This window comes from Echinops telfairi, unplaced genomic scaffold (assembly GCF_000313985.2).
Source record: "Echinops telfairi isolate 266 unplaced genomic scaffold, ASM31398v2 ScPeMD7_7469;HRSCAF=8507_1, whole genome shotgun sequence".
NCBI lineage: Eukaryota > Metazoa > Chordata > Mammalia > Afrosoricida > Tenrecidae > Echinops > Echinops telfairi.
In genome coordinates, this window is record NW_022111373.1 from 23,646,480 (window position 1) to 23,667,621 (window position 21,142).

The 21,142-nt window shown below is 42.8% G+C and overlaps 1 protein-coding gene across 4 annotated transcripts in view; it reads right to left on the reverse strand.

Moving 5' to 3' along the window:
• Positions 1-21,142, reverse strand: part of TNFAIP8 (TNF alpha induced protein 8) — a 167,890-nt gene continuing 146,748 nt past the window's right edge. For all 4 annotated transcript variants that reach the window (XM_045285350.1, XM_045285349.1, XM_004696959.3 and 1 more), the window contains exon 2: positions 1-1,336. In XM_045285350.1, the coding sequence (XP_045141285.1) occupies positions 771-1,336 (566 nt within the window). In that variant the 3' untranslated portion in view covers positions 1-770. The remainder of the gene's footprint in view (positions 1,337-21,142) is intronic.

Below are 21,142 nucleotides of genomic sequence, written 5' to 3' on the forward strand. Positions count from 1 at the left end.
AAATAAAAAAGTGACATTCTTTATTTATCAAACCGTTTTACACATTTGAAATGCCTTCATGTTCATGCTTATGTTCTGCAGCAAGATCTTTTCTTCTCTTCTGTCCCTCTCCCCACTAAGTTAATTCCCCTTCTTTGTACAAAACAGGGTTCAATTCCACATTCTTATAGATGGGATCTTATTATCCAATATAGTTCATGTCCACAGTAATGACTTCAGATGAGCAGTTTACTGTCTGCCTGAGGGTTCAAGTTGATGCCCTCGGTCTTAATTCTTGAATGTCAAGGTCAAAAAGTTTTAACAAAAGGATCGAGGTGAACGTGAAGTGGAATTGTTTCTAACAACACCAACAGCAGGAGAAAGCCGTTTGCTCTTTAAAAGCGGTACATATACATAGTAAGAAACAGAAAGGAATCAAAATACATCACTTTGTACATCAGAAATAGCTGATGTACCAGTACAACAACTGCCCTAAGGAACAGTCTTGAGGTTAGGGATCGTACGCTGTTCTTCGGGCAGCTCTGCATCGGCATTATCCAAACACTCATTTCCCCAGGATCTAGAGGCTCTTAGAAGGTTTTTAAGTAGAACTTTGGAAATATGCTTTTCTTCAAATAAAAGCACTATCATTAATGCTTGACAATGGAATTGGAAAAGTCTTTCCAGGCTATGTGTAATATTTTTAAAAAATCCTTTTTGTTTTCCTTCATAAATCAACAGCGCTCCATCTTCAAACCAACCACGAGCAGTCACCATCCTACCTCGTAGGTTCATATGTTCTCTTCATCCAGCATTTTGTTGATACCATCACAGAGTTTTTGTAAGTGGGGTTTAAAATTTCCGAAGGGATTATACAAGGCCGCCAAAAATTCACAATCTGAAAAATGGTCAAAGACATTATTAACCCGTCCGTGCGACTTTGCGGTGAGGTGACGCTGGATAATCTGGTGGAGCATCTCTCTGCATTCATTCAGCAGCCTGGAGAGCACGTTCCGGTCAAAGGTATAATCCACCTGGTGAAAGCTGACCACGGTCATGGCCAGCTGATGAACTTTCTTCTTGAATTTCTCCATGAGGGCCAGCTCATCTTGATTAAACTGATTGTTCCTGTACAGGATGGCCAGCTTGATGACTGTCTTGATGAGGTGCTTGATGATCCGCTCGGCCTCCTTCTTGTTCTGGGTGTACTCCCGGGTTACTCGGTAGAGCTCGTCTAACACCTCGCTGCTGGTGTCATCGATTAAGGTGGTGGCAATGGATTTGGACACCATCTTACCCAAGATCTTCTTTTGTGCCTGCACAGCCAGGTTTTTTGAATTAAACACATCTGTGGCCACTGGAAACAAAGGAGAAGAGAGAAGAATAAAAGACCAGTACATGTCATTTCGAGAAGCAAATTATAAAAACATTTAAGGGACTGTTTCCCCATTTTCTTTACTCTTTGTGGCTTACCACCCATCCACTGACATTAGTGTCTCCAGAAAAGATGTTAAAACATTTTCTACATTTATGTACATGCCATCTGAATTTGTGAAATTAAAGGTGTCAATGCATGTAATACTGCCAACTCAAGGATTTGATAGCTTTGATTATAAAGTAAAAGAAACCTGGTGAAGTAGTTGGTTATGTGTTGCAGTGCTAACTGCAAAGTCAGCAGTTTGAAACCAACAGCCACTCCTTGGAGAAAGACAAGGATTTCTACTCTCATAAAAATGTAAAGTTTCATCCCCTTACGGAAGGGTCTCGGGGAGCAGACGAGCCAGTCAGGGTGCAGTGTAGCAATGATAAAACATATAACTTTCCTCTAGTACCTAAATGCTTCCTCTCCCCCCACTATCATGATCCCAAGTCTACCTTACAAACATGGCTAGACCAGAGGATGTACACTGGGACAGATAGGAACTGGAAACATAGGGAATCCAGGACGGATGATCCCTTCAGGACCAGTGGTGAGAGTGGCGATACCGGGAGGGTGGGATGGAAAGGGGGAACCAATTACAAGGATCTACATATAACCTCCTCCCTGGGGGATGGACAACAGAAAAGCGGGTGAAGGGAGATGTCAGACAGTGTAAGATATGACAAAATAATAATTTATAAATTATCAAGGGTTCATGAGGGAGGGGGGAGCGGGGAGGGAGAGAGAAAAATGAGGAGCTGGTACCAAGAGCTTAAGTGGAAATCAAATGTTTTGAGAATGATGAGGGCAACAAATATACAAATGTGCTTTACACAATTAATATATATATGGATTGTTATAAGAGTTGTATGAGCCCCCAATAAAATTATTTTAAACATTTTTTAAGTCTCAGAAACCCACCAGGGCAGTCAACTAAGCTCTGTCCTGTAGAGTGGGTCACTATGTGTTGGAATCGACGTGGCAGCAGTGAACTGGACTGCAGTGAGCTTTGAGTTAGGTATTATAAAGAAAACAGCACCTTGGCAGCACTGTTGGAAAAGTGTTGGACTGCTAACCGGCAGGTCAGCTGTCCAAACCCACCAGCTCCAAGGGAGAAAGTTGAGGCTGCCTGCTCTGGTAAAGATTTACAAAGCCTTAGAACTCTATACAGGGTCAGGTAAAGATTTACAAAGCCTTAGAACTCTGTACAGGGTCACGGTGAATAAGAAACTACTCTAGGGCAGAGGCTGCTGACTATAACGAAAAAGTCTTGGTGGCCCTGTGAATTAAATGTTGCCCTTGTAACCACTAGAGGTCAGTGATTCGAACCCACTGGCTGCTCTGCAGGAGGTAGATGAGGTTCTCTGATCCTACACAAATTTCGCCTAGAAACCCTAAGGGGCAGTTCTACTCTGCCCTATAGGGCCACTATGCGTCAGAGGCCGTTGAGTTTTTATTTTTCAATTATGGCACTGTGCTTGGCTGCTATTTGAAGGGTGGGCAATTCAAATGTACCAGCTTTTCGCAAGGGGAACAGGAGAGGGATGTGACAGTAGGCCTCCACAGAGATTTACAACCTTAGAAACCCTGTGGGGGCAGTGCTATCCTGTCCAATAGGGTACTGAGACTCAGAATCAGCTCAAAATGATGGCTGAATGCTTGACTGCTAACTGAAAGGTGGCTACCTGCTCTGCAGGTGAAACCCCAGGGGATATGTTTCCATCAAGGTAAATCCCATGCCAACTCACAGGACAATGTGTGACTGCCACCATAGGGTTTCCCAGGCTGCAAATCTTCATGGAAGCACATCGCATGGGTTAGCAGCACTTTAGCCACTGTGCCACCAGAACCCCTCCAAAAAGGTTGCAGCTTAGGAAGTCTTATATACTCTATATACTCTGGGATATACATCACCATCAGTTGACTCACTTGACACATAGCAAGCACCACAAAGGGGCAAGAAGGCGCCTTTCTAAAAAAATCACTTTTTGAATTTTTACTGGTAGACTCTTACAAGAAATGTATCAAAAATATAAAGTCAACTCCACCATTGTCCTCTGAGTAACAGCAATCAAAATAAACACCCAGTGACATGCAAGAGGGGTAAATGGGAAGGGAGCCACCACAGCAAATGAAACAGCAAATTCATGCAAGAACATCTGCAGGCATGCTGCTTGGTCATCCACTTGCTACATGCCAAATTTCCCGAGATATGGGCCAGCACCATCAGTTTGGCTGTTCGAAACACTCTGCATTTCATCTTCCAGAAGCCGAGGACTGTACTGGAAAGGAATATTCTTTTTGAAGAGGCCATTTTGATGAAAGGCCACTATTCTTTTAAACTTTTTTTATGTTTTGACGAAATACCCAGAACTTCATGAACTGATTAAATGTGCTACATGCACAAAGTACTTTGAACAAAGCTGATGTCTGGAGTTTCATTTTGGATTCATAAGTCAACCAGACAGATGATGTATAAGACATCCATAGTTATGTGTATAAGCTATGATTGAGACACTCACTCTCTGTGGTGCAAAGAGGTACCCTGGTCCTATCCCCCCAAAGGTTGCTATTGCTTAGAATTCACTTGAGAGCTTGAGAATGAGGGGCGTCAGAGCAAAGACCCAAAGTCCGTCTGTTGAGAATGGGACATCCCCACACAGAGGGGTCACGGGAAAGGGATGAGTCAACCGGGGCACAGAATAGCACTGATGAAACATGCAATACTCCTCTGGTTCCTTGAGGATTCCTCACCCCCACTATCATGACCCCAGTGCTGCCTTTCACTGCGGGCTAGACCAGAGCACATGGATAGGTACAGATAAGAGATAAGTGCTAAGGACACATGGAACCCGGGAACAGAAATGGGAATAGCGATACCAGAAGGGTAGGGGGAAAGTGAAGAGAGGAGGGGAGAAAGGGGGAACCGATCGCAATGGATCGACACACACACACACACACACCCGATCAACACACACACACCCGATCGACACACACACACCACCACCACCACCACCCTGCAGGCAGATGAACAACAGAAACTGTGGGGCAGGAGACATCAGTAAGTGTAAGGTATGAAAGTAATAATTTATAATCTATCAAGGGGTCACGAGAGTGGGGGAGGGAAAATGAGGAGCTGATACCAAGGGCTCAATGGAAAGTAAATGTCTAGAAAATAATAGCACTGTAGGTAAAAATGTGCTTGTTACAATTGATGCATGGATTGTTGTAAGAGCTGTCAGAGCCCCCAATAAAATGACCTTTAAAAAAGAAAAAAAAGAATTGACTTGAGAGCAAGAGGTTTGGTTTGATTGTTTTTGTTTATTTTTTGGTATATGTGATGCTCACTGCCTGCTTCCATGAAAATTCTCAATGAATGTTTACCTTCTAAACCAAGTTTAATTTTTTTTTTCTATCGCAATTTTCCTGTAGTTTATGAATGTAGCAATCCTAAAGCTACTCTCCTACTGTGCTTCCTCTCTCTTCTACCAGGCCCACAGAGCTGCAGTGCCCTGGGGTCTGCCCTCCAGGTCTGCTCACAGGGACAGTGACCTTTTCGAAGATAAGCCTCGGTGTTGAAAGTGGTCACTGGGTCATTCGCTGTCATTGTGTGCCATCGAGTATATAGTAGAGGCAGCTGCAGCGTGGTTCTCAATGACTAGAATGTTAGTCATAACAGTGCCACCCCCAACGCCCCCCAGCCCTGAAAGAATGTCTTGATTGAACTAGAAATGGTGCTCTCACAGATGGTAATATTTAAGCTTCTGAAACATGAACTGAAACTGCAGAAGAAGAATTTGAAATCTATTTTGAGAAAGAAAAGGAAAGTGAAAAGTTGGGAGAAGCAGCCAACTCTGTGTAAAAAGTCTCCAAGCTTTTTAATATGTTCACCATTAGTCTGTGTCTGTCCCTACTCTTCAATGGTTTACAAAGAATGGAAGGCTGGTTATGACGTTGAAAAATGCAGACTAAGAGAAACGGCACTCATACCGTCAATGTTAGCAGGTCCAGACCAGGGTCAATCTTTTATCGCGTAACTTTTGAGAATAAACTTGATTTAGATAGAGAGGGCCATCCTAGTAATTTTCATGTGTACACACATACACCTTAACATTTTTGGAATTTGTTTGACATAAAGTTGATCAGTTATTCTGTCTTTAATCTCTTAAAACATGGCATGTTCTCTAAACACCCCAGGTGGAGTGTGCACTGCAGTGTCTGCCACGAAACCGTGCCCGCTGTGAAGTCACCGAGACCAGAGGGCGAGCGGCTCCCAAGATGCCTCTCGGTTCCTTTTTCCAAGGGGGACCCTGAAGTTTACACCTCTTCTTCGCTACCTTTCTTATGAACACAAAGCGGCCCATTTAATTTCAACTGTAAAGAGGAAACAAACCCAAAACTCAATGGTGCAGCACTTCAACTTCCTGCAAGAGAGAGCTTAAAAGGCAAGTCTGTGGCCAACCAGGTCCCCCGTTTACTGGTAACCAATTCTGAACTGGGACAGAGAAGCTGGTCTCGGAAATGCTCACATTTGCCCCAGGGGAACTTTAAACTCAGCTTTAGAAATGCAGCAGCAGCGACTTCACACTTTCCTTTTACCCTGTGAATTTATGCCAGTGCATCCTTCTGTCAATGAGGAGAAAGCCCTTTCTCCCGGTCACTGGGAAGACAGACATGCAGTGGATTTCTTTTCCAGCATGTGTGAAGGCTTTTTCCCAGCCAACTGGGGCTTGTGGCTGACACTTGCTGGCCAGGGCTGTGTGGTCTGTGGTCATGAAGTCTGAGTTTGTTTTCCTCCTTGTAAATTAACCGCCTTTAGTTTTTCCTGCTCAGGCTCATTTCTCAGTTCCACATCCTTAAAGCGAGTCCCCCCTTTTCACTGTGCCCACTCTTGCGTGGTCCCACCCATTCCCATAACCACAGATGCCACCCAGCACTCCCTCAGGTATAACTCAGTCTCTACTATTTCCCAGATTCCTTTTGGAAAATGAGATTTTCTTGTCCGCAGGCATTCCAAATGCATCATGTCCACAGCGCAATCTGGTTCCCTCCTGTCCCCCAAGCTGGACCTTAGCCAGTCTTTACGACCTCAATTAACAGCAGCACTTCCATCCATGTGCCCAGGCCCGGAAGCCATCCACCCTTTTCCCTCCCCACTTCATTACCAGCTTCTTTCCATTCCACCTGCCCAAAGGAATTACATTTTGACCATTTCCCTCTCTCTAGCTTGACTGACATCGGCCTAGTCCAAGCCACTTTCCAATCTCTCCTCAAACGGCAGTCAGTCAAAGCGGGTTTAAAAAACCTTAAATGTGGTTTTGAAAAACAAAAAACGCACACAGCAGAAAATGACTCTCCACATAAAACATCTCCCACTTCCTTACTAATCTTCATACCTCTTTGTTCCTGAAATCCCCATATTTGCCTCAATTTTTATCACCTGCTTCTTCTAACTAAAGTCTAAAACCAATGACAGCAGGCCCTGTGTATGTCCTGGTTGCTCGCTTCCTTGAACGAGAACTAGAACAGTGCCTGGTGCACGGGCCTTCTGGGCAAAGCAGAAGGCAATTCCCCCTTCTCTTCACCATGAAAGCACGCTGGCATTCAAATCTATTTTAACTCCCTATGTGGTCACTTATGAGTTGGAATCAACTCCAGCTGGGATACTGAGTGTTTTTAAAGCTAAAGAATACTGGAGATAGTGGTAAAGTTCTCTTGAATAAAGAGAATTCTAACACACACACACACACACACACACACACACACACACACCCACCCCCAACGAAGCTGCTATTTGTTTAATGTTGCTAAATACGTAGTTCTGTTCCCGTTTAATGCACTCCAGAGTGTGGGTTAGCTTACCATCATTTGCCAGGGTGTGCGAGAGGTCAGACTCACTGCATACAATGGGGATGGGCCAGAGGACAAGGATACAAATATCGAGACTGAAATTCTGTGTAGTACTGTAGTTCTGATTTGAATGGCAGTGAACAATTAAACACATGCCCACCTTTATGTATAGTGAAATCTATGCTTCAAACATGTAACAGAAGAAGCGCTTGGGCTATATGTCCTGGGACACAACTAAAATGGGCATAAGAAATGTTCTCAAATGGAAAAATTCTCAAAGTATTGATTCAATGATTTACCTATTAAAATGAATTCACTTTTTTGTAAATACACACGTAAATTGTTGACTTCTTCAAAAATTGTGTCATGTGTTAAAGGCGCACTAAGAACAATCACTGAGTTAACACTATTCAGGAATAGGTTTTACAGAAATAGGGTGTAAATGTGATTTTTATGCTTGCTTACCTTAATCCGCCTCCCACTAGTTCAGTATATCTCCTTCTCTGGCCTAACCAAACACTGAGTTTTAGTAATGTTTGCTATTGTGTGATATTTAGGGAAATCCCGGTATTAGTATTGACAGCTATAAGATGAAGACTAATATTTATGGTATAGATATACTCACATCTGGATGAAAGGAAAGATATGCTTGGAAGGCCAATGGGACCTACACTTGGGACACGTACATGGATAAAGTCTCTGCTGAATCCTTTCCTAGCATGGTTGAGGGATGGGAAGAGCCCTCGGTCATCAGAGAGCACTGTAAAGTTGATTATGGTAGATGTAGTCAGGTCAAAGTATAATATCAGTTGAACTCCTTTTTGACCTGTTTAAAGCTGTTTGTTTTAAGGGGAAAAAAAGTGAAGAGGAAATACACAGGGATTAAGCCTCTGGTGAACCCCGCTGACATGGACCAGGGATGGGAACAGCCCTGCTATCACGCAGACTGCATTGTGAAGTGGATTGTTGCCAATTCAGTTAGGTTAAAACTTAGCACCCTGTCATACTCTCCCTTATGATTCACTTAAATGTATTCTAGCTTCTAATATTTTCTGCTTTAATTTCTATTGAGGTTTTGATCTCTTTTACTTTGTTATTCTAGTTAATTAAAAATATTATTTCTTGTACATGAAATCCAGGTTAGGTAAATCTAGAGAGAGTAACTGGATTAATGGTCCTTTGGGGAGGCTGGGGGGTTGGGTGGATGGGGAGTTAATAATGATGAGTACAAGAATTAAAAGGAAAATGTCCGGGAACTAGAATCTCATGAGAAGTTTAGTGACCACGAATTCTCCCAAGACCCATCAGCCCTACCTCTTCCCATCGCTTTGATCCGAGGTGATCTGACAAAATGGTTGCTACTCACTCAACTCAGAAAACCCCACAAAAACTGCCCAGCCATCCAGGGTATGCATACCTGGAAAGCCACCAGATATTTGAAAGACGTCATTTTAAAGAAGCAGTGTGTGTTCTATCATTACAATGGTAGAGTTGGTAGGTGTGCCCAGGTCAAATAGTGGGGGTGAACCCAGGTTTGGTGACCCTAAACTGAATTTTGCTGCACATGCTTAAAAACGCAGAGAGTAATGCGTAATGCAGAGCTTCAGGGTTGTGATGTGGCTTCTCTGATCACTGAGCACATGCGGGTGAACAACATCCTCAGGGTGCTCCGCCAGGCTGACGGAGCTCAGGGCTGGATCGACATGTGCTCCCCCTGCCACGCTGCAGTGATCCTTACGGAAAAGGAACAAATGGTTCCTAAATCTGAAGAGGAGGTTGCACAGAAGAAAGAGATATCCCAGAAGAAACTGAAGAAGCGAAAACTTATGGCTTGAGAGTAAATTAACTTTAAAATAAAAGTTAATAAAAGTTCAAGCATAAAAAAATGAAAAATGCTCTGAAACCAATTGTGGTGATGACTGTACCACTCTTCTTGGTGTGATTAAACCATTGAATTGACTGATTATGTGATTTATATGCCAATAGAACTGTAGGGCTGGGGAACCACTCTACTTTTATAAGGTTAATTAATGAAAAACTATAGTACCTGAAAATTAACAAAGATGCTCCTAATAAGTATTCTAAGCAACTACTAATATAGTGTTTGAGTCATTTTCTTTACAACCTTACCAGCAAGCACATAATTTTTTCACCCATCAAATGTGTTTTACTTGGAACTTTTAAATGGTGACTGCATGTCATTGCTAATTCTTGCCTAGTTAAAATTGGATCCTGTGGGCCCAATATTAACAGGATGGAAAAGGAAACAATTTGGAGAGCATGCCTGGCTGTTGTGGCCAGTTAATAAAAAATCTTTAAACTAATATGTAAAACCTGACTCAAACCCAAACCAAACTCACCGCGATTGAGTCCATTTCAACTAACAGTGACCCTAAAGGACAGGGTAGAACTGCCGTGTGTGGGTTTCCAAGACGCTTTACTCAAGTACAAAGCCTCATCTGTTTCCCACAGCAGGTCTGGTGGTTTCAAACTGCTGTCAGTGTGATTAGAAGCCAAATGCTCAACTCACTAAGGCGCCAGGGCTCTCTAAACCTGACCCAAAGCAAGGAAAGCTGAGTGTTTTTGTGCAGGAGGCTGGACACACGGAGTAAGGAGCCTCTGGGCACTCACCTGGGAGAGCTGGCTCTGCTGACCTATTGGGGTGCAGTTGAGTGCGTTGGGCTGAGGCTTACTAGAATGAGTGCCTCTGGGCACGTACTTCAGGGAGCTGGGTTTGCTATCCACTGGGCTTCAGCTGGATGCCTCCCATTTGAGGTTTACACAGGAGTGGTATGCCTCTTGGAATTTGTTAGCAGACCTGAAAGAACTTTGTATCCTGTCCTGATAAACAACTCAACCATGAGCATTTCTCACTGGCAGCTTATTATTAACTTCATCATCATTATTATTAACTTCCTTAATAAACCCTTTAATCATGAATTTTGTCTGAGTTCTGTGTAATCATTTCAACCCAGAGATCAAGTACGGAACATTAATACAACTCAGATATCTTATTCAGAGAAGAAAAGACAAGTGCACCTTTACCTATAAAGGGCCTTATGCCACCACACAAGTACGAGTCGTGGGCGATTCAATATATCTGCAGTCCTTAACCTAGTAGTGAATACATGTCTCAGTGTGTAGCTATTTTCCTGACTCCAGAAGGTTATGCATTACCATAGTGGGAGATTAAATCATCTACGCAATGTCTCATACTACTTCCAGAAAAGCATGGGCTCATTTAAAAAGGTAACACAGTAGAGAAGACAGGTGAGGAAAAATGGTGACTTTGAAATGAACTACCCCTGATTTGCCTGCTGCTAAAATCACTGGGTGTCTTTGAGCAAAGTTTAGTACATAGGTTCCAAATGTATGTGGTCAACCGCTTGCTTTTTCAGGGGGAAAATTACTCAGCCCCACCCATGGCAATGGAAACATTTGCACTGCAGCCCCCAATCCAGGATGAAGGGTAGGTTACCTGCTGTTTGCAGCATCCCCAGGTGCAAAAGAAGGGTGGGGAGAGAAGCCAGGTCGGGTTTCCACTTTGGGAAACACTGGTCTAGCATATTCTTTGGGTTGTTGGATTCCTTTTACTGTACCTGACTTAGTTATTTCACAACTCTGTAGGTGGTAAAATGGTTGACAGTATTGGTATGACAGATACAGATGCAAACAAATGTTGTGCACAGGATGTGCAATTAATTTCCGGTTTTCTTGTTTGCCTGTAGCTGTGTGTCTTTTAGGATTCTCTTTTAACTGCTTAAGAGATTTAACGGGTTCCCTCATGAATCAAGCCCTGATGTCTTCGGTGGCTTATACGCTTGTGACAGTGGCACCGTAAATAAGGAAGACTGCAGAGGAGCTGATCCATTGGAATCAGGGTGCTCTTGAAGAACACTGACTATCCCACCCTGCAGGAAGAATGAACCGACCCTCACGCCTCAGAATGGAAGATGACAAGAACATCACCTCAAGTACTTTGGGCCTGTTATCATGAGAACCAGTCCCTAGAGGAGGACATCGTGCTTGGTGGGGGATAAAAAGGAAGATGTTCAACCAGATGGACTGACAGAGGCACACTGACAGAGAGGTGACAATGGGTACAAACAAACAGATTGTGAGGATGACGAAGGTCCACGCAGTGTTGCGCTCTATTGTAAATAGGGGTGCTATGAGTCAGAATCAACAACTCATTAATGAGTGAAGTAAAATCTGACACATCTTCATTTTGTATTATGAGAGTCATGAGTTTGCCTTCTGAGAAAACATACTCTTTCACACATAGTAGATATTTTTTTCATGAAAAACATTTATAGTGAAATGACTGCAGTATCAATCTTGAGTGCCCTAGAGGGGTCTTCTCCCATGACAACTCATTCCCCAGGAGTCCTGGGAAAATAGGTGGTGTTTCTAAAAGTTCCAATACCCTGTAGCTGACAGTTCCATGAACCGCCGCAGTGCTCAGAGAAGCTACTGAAACCAGTTTCTTCACCTCTACAATGGGAATACGGATCCCTACACCTCTTGAAATAGTTTTAAAGATAAAGGAACATGGACCACATGGGAAACACAAAACAAGGACTTCCACTCCGAGGGATCCTCTTCAAAGTCTGTGACTGTAAATCGCTATGGAAGCAGGTAGCCTTCTCTTTGTCCTGCAGCCTTTGGACTACCAGCCCAAGGCCTAACCCACAAAGTCCCGGAGCTGCACGCAAGCCTCTCACAGACGGCTGGCAAAGGACACCTTTCTCCACGGGTTTGTTTACAGGCAAAACAATGAAACTTCAAATACCCGCTGATACTCTTCAGCAGTGAAGACATTCGACATTGGTTCAAAATGAACCACCTCTGTCTGGAAGTGCTACGGAACAGAGAAATGCAAACTGCAGATGGTTGTGTAAGAAGAAGGGCCTCGCGTAATTCAGTTAACAAAGATTTAACTTTCCTTTTCCAAGATATGTTAAAGAATCTACCATCCATTGAAACTATCAGGGGACTACTGTGTGTGTGTGTGTGTGTGTGTGTGTGTGTGTGTGTGTGTGTGTGTGTCTTAAAGGTGTTGAATAGAATCACTAGGAACTGATCAAGGCAATATAAAGTTAATTTCTCTAAAGAAAAATGGCCTATGGAGAACAGGATGGAAACCCACCACAAAAAAGGGCAGGAAATCACAGCTCTGAAGGTCAAGGGGCAGAAAAAAGGTGTACATGGAAACACACCATTAAAGCCACCAGGCAAGCAGGATCACTCCAAGGAGTCTCCTCGGCATCTCATAGGCATCTGCAAAGCCTCCCCAAGAACCAGCAAGCCAAGGAAGCGCAGCAGGGAAGGAGACTAAAAGCTCCAGTATTTGAAGCTGTGAAATGTGTGAGATTTTAATCCTCAGTTTTCTCTTCTGCTAAAGTGTGTGTGTGTGTATGTGTGTGTGTGTGGGGGGGGTCATTTCAAGTTGGCATGCTTTAACTGAAAAAAAAATTTAATGAATCATCAATATGAAAAACCCCAGAGTGCCTGGCTTATGTAAGTCCACAAAAGATGACTGGGTTTCACTACTTTTTAAAATATCACTCGAAACCTTAGGTACAAGGAGCCAAACCCAGTATTTATACATACAGTATTCTTTCTATTCAATTTCCTGATATAGCCTCCATTTTTCAAATTTGTGGACCAGAAAAATTATGTCCCCTGTGTGATCTCACAGTTTTTCTTGCTTTAATTTTGAAATCATTTTATCATGATTTGAGGTTCAGACTTGTAACCTTTATTCCTCTGGCTAGTTTTCTGATGGTTTTGCAATGTCACTTCCTGTACTTCAACTCCTCTAACTTCATATTGGGTCCACTTTGGTTAATTTGCTACAGAAATCATCTGAGAATCTGAGCTGCCTTGATTGCTTTCTGTACTTAATTAACAGACAGCATACCCCTGGTTGCCTCTCACACCACTAATACTAGGATTAGAAGAAAGTTTGGGGATAATAATATAAAGTGGTATGCCTGCACCCCAAAAATGTGAGTCCTATAAATACTGGGACCGAGATTATAGTAATACAAATGACTTTGCCTACCAAAATCAGAGTAAGAAGTTTGCAGCAGGAGAACCCACTACCTGCTGTAAGCAACGATGATGATGATGATAACAGTGAAACAATACTTTTTGAACTCTCATTACATCATCCTTATGACTGCCCCCAACACACATGGATCTTATTGAAACTTCATAACACACCCAAGAGAGAGGTTATCATCTCCCTTTTCCAGATGAGGTAACTGAAGGTCAGAGAAATTGCATTATTTTACAATATATGGTAGGGATGAACTCGTACCTAGATGGGCCCAACTCCAAGCTATCTTCTTAACAATGAACACTACACAAGCTTTCAAAAAGAGACCCCAATGGACGCAAAGGCTTGGTAATTTTTGTCTACCTGCAGTAAGATCAAAGGTAGCTCTGAGCTGAAACCAGCTTGATGGCAGTGGGTTTCAGGGGACGAGCCACTCACTGGTGACTCAGTAGAAATCACAGGGTTTCCACAGTTATACATCGTTATGATAATGGGCTTGAGGATCAATACGGTGAGAAACAGTTTACTTGTGCTTACCCAAGTTTCCCAAACTTATTTCAGAGGGAGTGGCTGCCACGATGTGCTCAGGCATGGCAATGACTGTGAGAATGGTTTCCTTCTGTTGTCTATAGGGACTCTGTGACTCAAAGCCCACTCAACAGCATCGAAGAACAACAACAGACACTTTTCCTAAGGCCTTCTCAACGCAGCTGGGATTATTTACATAGTTTCTTAAGGGCATTGAGCCCATCCCGTTAATATAATCCAATCTTCCATCAGGATGGCGAGGAAAATCCTCTAAACACGCTCTGTGATTTTCTCCCAGTTCTACCCCTAACCCTCCATTCTGCCAGAGATGCTCGCTCTGAATGAGTATTTATATCTGGGGAAACACAAACCAGTACAACTTGGTACCATCAAGTCAATTCTGACTCATAGCAATCCCAAAGGAGAACAGATGCTGTGGGTTATTGACACTGTAACTCTTTTCAGGAGTAGAAAGCCTAGTCTTTCTCCCTGGGAGCCAATGGTGGTTTTGAACTGCTGAACAGAAGGATCACAGTCTGTGGTAGTTATAGAATCGTTTGTCAATTTGAGAGGATTAAGAGTGAAGGGGTAGAGTCTAGCCTGTCAACTAGTCATAGCCAATGAGGCCTCTGTGTGGGCATAGCCTTCTCCTGAGAATTCTGGGAACTCTGGTATTCATCCTCGGAGGCGGGAGCCTCTCTCTCTCTCTCTCCCTCTCTACTCACTCCCTGGGAGACACTGCAGCTAACAAGACACATGGAACTATGCTAGTACCCTGAGCTGGAGAAGCCACATGGAGACCGTCAACCCTGAGATGCTTAAAATGCCACTGGATCCACAAGACTTCCCACCCACTGGCCTGTGATCTTCTTGCTGTCAGCATCATTGCATGTGTTTTGTGAGTCTGAAGAGGGCTTTATAGATTGATATTAGACATATGGGTTAATATCAGACTTATGGAATTGATCTGGACTGGGCTGTAGTGTTTTCTCAATATTCAACTGCTCTTGTACATAAAGCTCTTTCTTATACATATATGAGTCTCCATGAATTTGTTTCTCTAGTATACTAGCTCACAGTCCAATGCATAACCACTACATCACCAGGGCAGAGCTCAGAGAACCAGGAACAGATCTCAAACTCCAACATACTGGCGTGTGCTGCCATCATTACCCAGACACCTTTTCTGGTCACATCTGGCAGCTCTTAGCCATAACAAAGACAACCACACAACAAAATGATAGCTGACTATTCAGTATGCAAAGTGTTTTCTCACTGTCAAAGGCATTCATTGTTTTGTTCTTATTACTCAACAATGAGGGAGAGCCTGATGAAAAAACTGAGGCTTCACAGAGTAGTAGCCTGTTCAAGGTCAAGTACTGAATGGCAGAGCTAAGGAAGGAACACAATGTTGCTGAGCCAGCTGTAGATCCCTATATATCACACAAAACAACTTAAAATGATAGTAAGGAAGGCAGGCCTTAAAACATCAGAGAACAGATACTAAAATACAGCACTGTATCACCTGTTCCCTCAGCCTCTCTTGCCCTGCCTGTGAAATTTTCTGGTCCTGCTGTGAGGCTCCGTTTAATGGCATCTTTTCCGAGAAGCTTTTCCAAGTCTGAGGGCCAGAATAAATCGCTCCTTCTTCTAATATAATTGGGGACTTGGGAGTTCAGTAGTAGAGTTATTGCTTTCTGTGAAGCAAAACTGGGTTTGATTGCTGGCCAATAGATTCCCTGCACAGCCATCATTCATCTATCACTGGTGGAGTGCTTGACACTATGATGCTAAACAGGTTTCAAAGGAGCTTCCAGCCAGATGGAATACGGAGAGGCTTGATGCTTTATTAGAAAGTGTCCAAAAAAGAACCAGAAAAAGATCTATGCAGGGTAGAGCGTTTGTTCCCCACTAGGTGAGCATTGAGCAACTCTCTCTGTGTTAGTGCACCCAGTGGCGTCCCCTGGGAAAGTTCTCTCTGGCCACAGTGAATTTTTTGTAAAACCAGTTTCACGTGAACCTCGTTTTTTGTGATGGCTGATTTAAGAGAGCAGCGTGAGGCTGTGAAAATTTGTTTTCTGCTTGGAAAAAATGCCACAGAAACTGCTGTGATGTTGAACATAGCTAACAAGGACAGTGGTGTGGGGAAAACTCAGGTGTACGAGTAGTGGTTTTCTCACTTCAAAAAAAGTGAAATGTCGATTGATGACAAACCTCGTTCTGGACATCTGTCCACGTCCCAAACAGACGCAAGTGTCGACCTGTAGAGCATTTGGAGTTCGTTCCACCAGGTCAGACTGTTAATCAAGCTTTCATTTAGAGGTTCTGGAAAGATAGCCTAACGGTATGCAACAGAAAAGGCCCAATTTCTGGGCAGACAGGGAACTGGTTTTGCCACCACAACAATGCACCTGCTCATGTAGCCATCTCAGTGTGCCAGTTTTTGGCAAAACAAAACAAAAAACCCAAAACCCAGCATGCCTTTTGCCCACACACCTTCCTCACCTGACCTCACTTCATGCAACTTCTTTTTGTTTCTGAGAATGCAGAGGGATATGGAAGGACAGTGATTTGAGGACTTAGAAGAGGTAAAGAAAAAAGAGAGGTGCTGTCAGCCATCTAAACAGATAAGTATGTAGCTTTGAGGGAAAAATTCCGGTTTTGGGGGGTACCCCCTCATACTTCTGAAAATTAATCAAGGAAAACATTATGGATTACAATGGTCCAATTTGCACCCAGTTGGTCTGGGAGCAGGCAGCATTTTGTTCCATTGTGCAAGTGGTCACCATGAGTTTGGGTAGATTGAAAGGAATCTATTGACGATCTTCTAATGTGGTCTTCTGCCTGGTAGGATGGTTAAATTCCTATCTCATTTTATTATATTCCTTGATGCCTTAGGTAACACTCATATTCATGTCTGTATTCTACAGTGTTTAATACATGCCTTCCAGCTGCCCAGAAGTGAATTACACCCCATGCTCTCATCCACCTCCATGGAGCCCTGCAACACAGCGTGAAGATATCATCAGGGTTACTCTCTTGTACCTAGTGCTTAACAAAGCCATTGACTAAAAGCATAACCTTACATATGAAATAGGAAATACTTTATGTATGTTCTAAGGGAGTAGACTCTGCAAGTTTGCTTTTCTTGTCCACTTCTGTCCTTCCTTGCTCTTTGCCAAAACATACGAGAAAACCAGTCACTTCTGTATGGAGAAGTGACCATATTTAGCTAACTCAATTCCTGTAGCAAATGTTCTGGAATCTTCATGTCAAATATTGCAGGCCCATCTGCTTGAGTATTTTAGGATCAGTGACTTCTTGGCCTCTTCTTGGGCATCTCTCAAGTATGCATCTTGGCATAACTTCCCAACATTCTTGTCACAACCTTTCCCCAATAACTATTATTAAAATATTAAGCTAGTCAAGCATGTTGGAGCATCTCAACATCCTAAGGATTAGAGCTAGTTAAGGGTAAGCAAATGGCAGAATGAGATTTACTGTCCTCCTTGTGAACTATTTCACTCCAAGTATTAAGACACTCTGAAGCTCTGAAAGTCTAGGATAAAACCCTGAAAAATCCCCAGAGATTTATAGACACAGCACTGCTCACAACTGGGTATTTCCAACACAGCATTTAAGCTCTCTGTGAAGGAAGGTCTACTGTTTTGTCTTACCTTTTCTCCCTCACTAAGGCATGCTTGGTTCTGTGGAGGGGCAGCAAAAATGAGGAAGACCCTTGACAAGAAGGCTTGCCACCATGCCTGCAACAACATGCTCACATATCCGAACAGTGTGAAGACGAGGTGGAGCAGGCACTGATTCCTTCTCTGACAGCACCTCACAACGACGATAACGCTAAGGTTTTACTTATACTGTATTAGGGGACATTACAGAATTTGTAACTCAAAGACACCATTGTTTGGCCAGCCGGCACAATGCTATATAATAGAATTGGTGGTCCATGTTTGAAAATTAGAAAACTGAACTCCCAAAACGGTTTCTAACTTCCTTTGAACAATTAGACTAAACTCAAAACCAGGCCCAACTCACAGCCACCGAGGGGCTTCCGACTCACAGCGAACCTACAGGATAGGGTGGAACTGTCCTTGTGGCTTTCCAAGACTATAGCTCTCTATGGGAGTAGAGTCCTCCTGAGGAGTGGCTGGTGGTGACCTTGCAGTTCGCAGCAAACCAAAAATGAGCCCCATTCCTATGTGGTAACAATGGCTTGAGTTGAACTCAGCTACCATCTTTAGAAGAGATTCCCCTTTCCAGTTCACTACAAGCCCTCCTGTCATCTTCATAATTTTAAATTCATTTCTGGAGCGCTGGTGGTATTGAGCTACTCACCTGAAAGGTCAGCAGTTCAAATCTACTCATTGCTCCATAGGAAAGAGATGAGGTTCCTGCTCTCATAAATATTTAAAGTCTCAAAACTACCCAAAAGGATAGTTGTATTCTGTTCCATAGGGCTGCTATGAGTCAGAATTCACTTGATGGCAGTGGCTTTGGTTGGTTGATCTTGAACCCTGTACTTGCTTGTGCAACATCTGCCTCACAGAAATAAATGTGAACACAGTCCCAAGAGACAGGTGGAAGTTACTCCCCAGCCACCCAGCTGTGTACATGTCAATCAGAAAGCCAAGGATATGTGTGCCTTTTGTGGACTTTAGGAATATTTAAACACAAACTATGTATAGCAATGGAGTGTCTAAGGAGGGTTTGCAGCAGGAAGGGGTGGGAAGTTTGAGAGTGATAATAATTTGTTTTCCTAAAACTTGTTATTTAGGTGCAGACTTCAGGAAGCTATATTTGTACAAAAACCTCTCCCTTACTCCTGCAGAAGGTGTTAATTGGAGTGCAGAAAGGTGGTAAATTTGCCACCTTCACAGAGGTGAAGAATTAACCTTGGATTTTCCATACCAGTCTGGAGCTATACACAATAAATAAGATATGCCAAAAAAGTCATCTCCTATCTGTCCATTCATTCAACAACTGCTCATTTGGCATGCACCTAATATGTGCCAGGAGTCCCTGATGGCGCAAACAGTTGATGCATTCAGCTGCTTGTGAATAGAAAGCTTGGCGACGCAAAACCACCTAGAGGCAACTTGGAAGAAGAACCAAGAATCAGCCATTGAGAATCCTGTGAAACACAGTTCACTCTGACACCCATGGGCCGCCATGGTTCAGAGTTGATTTGACAGCAGCTGGTAAAAAGTGCATGCCAGGCAAAGTGCCTGCTCTCATGAAGCATAGACTGTAGAGAGAGACTGGACAATGCCAAGCAAGTATAAAACCAGCCAGTTGTGATAAGGGCTCAGAGTAAAACCGAGCATATGCTAGGGGTGGGATTTAGGAGTTTGGGGGTATCTATAGTGTACTTGGGGTGGTCTATGAGGTTTTTATGAGATGACATCTGAGAGCTGCCAACTTCCCATTGGTCTTTGCCAAGTACCACCTCTTCTATGAAGCCTTTGTTCACTGCCCCAGGTTTTACTAGTGGGGTGGAGGACTAGGAAGAGAATGGGTAAGAATTGTTTTTTAATATAATATGTAAGAGACTATAAATGAACTATGTTACTATTATTTAGAGATCTCAAAAATTCTTAAGTAAGAAAGGAATATGCCAATGGACAGTAGTCTCTAAAACCCCGGGAGCAGGAGAACTAGATGACTCTTGGTTACCATTACCAGCTGCTCTGAAAACTGTCACACTAGAAGGTCCTGAGTCAAGCACATAATTGAGCCAAGGGCATGATTCAAGTCCCAAACCTGAAGGGTGACGAAAGGCCATCGTTTTGGCAGTTCCGCCAGTCTCTATCTGACCAGTAAGCCTGGTCTCTAGTGATTTTGAGGTTTGTTCCACATTTCTCTATCCAGTACCAAACCCACTTGCCATTTAGTCAATTCCAGCTAGAGGGTCACTATGAGTTTTGGATGTACTAGAAGAAAAATGTGAAACAACTCAAAATCTTTAAAGAGACCTGGCTTACTGGTCAGATGGGAACCCCTGAGAACACCCTTCAGGTCTGGGACTGAATTCACTCCTGTTGGCTCAATTATACACACCTTATAATAATCAACACCATTTGAGACAGAAAGGGAAGCAAGCATTTACCCAAGACAAAGACCTCCTTTCCAAGGAATGAAAACAGGAAAAACAGGGAGGAAGAATAATAAGTGATAACACATTGTGGGAAGTACAATCAATGAGATGAAACAAATGTGTATGAATTTTGTTGGATGGAAAATTGATCTGTTCTGTAAACCTTCACAATAAAATGTTATAAAAAGAAAAGCGCATGACAATGCGATCCTTTGGGGAAAGTTTAGTCTAAATGGGTATTTCATTACTAAAAGTGTGGCTGCCAAAGAGTCTACCCTAACTCATGGCGATGCGATGTGTGCTAGAATTGCGTTCCACATGGTTCCCAATGGCTGGTTTTTCAGAAGCAGATCTGGATGGACTTAACTCTCAAGCTTTCAGTCAGCAGCAGAGAGAGAGGGGCGTTAGCTTTTTGTTCTACTCCAAGGACAAAACCCAGTTGTTTCAAGTTGGCCATAACTAATGTGACCCAAAGTGTGACAGAGTCAAAATGTGCTTCTCAGGGGTTTCAAAGGTAAAATTTTTGCAAGTAGATCACCAGGTCTTTCTTCTTAAAAAAAAAGAAAAAAATATATATACACACACACACACACACACACACACACACACACACACATATACATATACAATTTATATTCTCTCTACATATATAATCTACATATATAAAATTAGGTTTAGGTATACAGAACAAATCATCTATTTTTCATTCAATTATTCATATATTTTGCTCCAATTCATCCATTTCAAGCCCCTCACTTACCCTACTTCCTCACTATGTTTCTTATTTTTATTCCTCCCTCTTTCCTAAACTTTGTACTTGGGTAAAAGCTACTCTTTTGATAAAAAATGGTTAGTTATTCTCAGAGGCGAGTAACCTCAGGTCCAAACATGAAGAGTCGGTAAGGGCCACACTTCGGGGGTGCCACCAGTCAAGCCTTTCTTTAAGGTAACCTGGGGTAGACTTGAACCTCTCACTGTTCAGTCAGTAGCCCAGTGTGTTAACTGCTTGCACCACGCAGGGAGATAGTCTCAAAACCATCTCTTGTTAACACTCGAGAAGGGTACAAATGACAGAATAACCCACTGGTTGCTTCAGAGATAGTAATTCTGCTTTTAGGATAGATGTTGCTTTCTTAAGATAAAAAATGACATTTCTTCTTTAGGATTAATTCATGAGAAAGCGTAAATT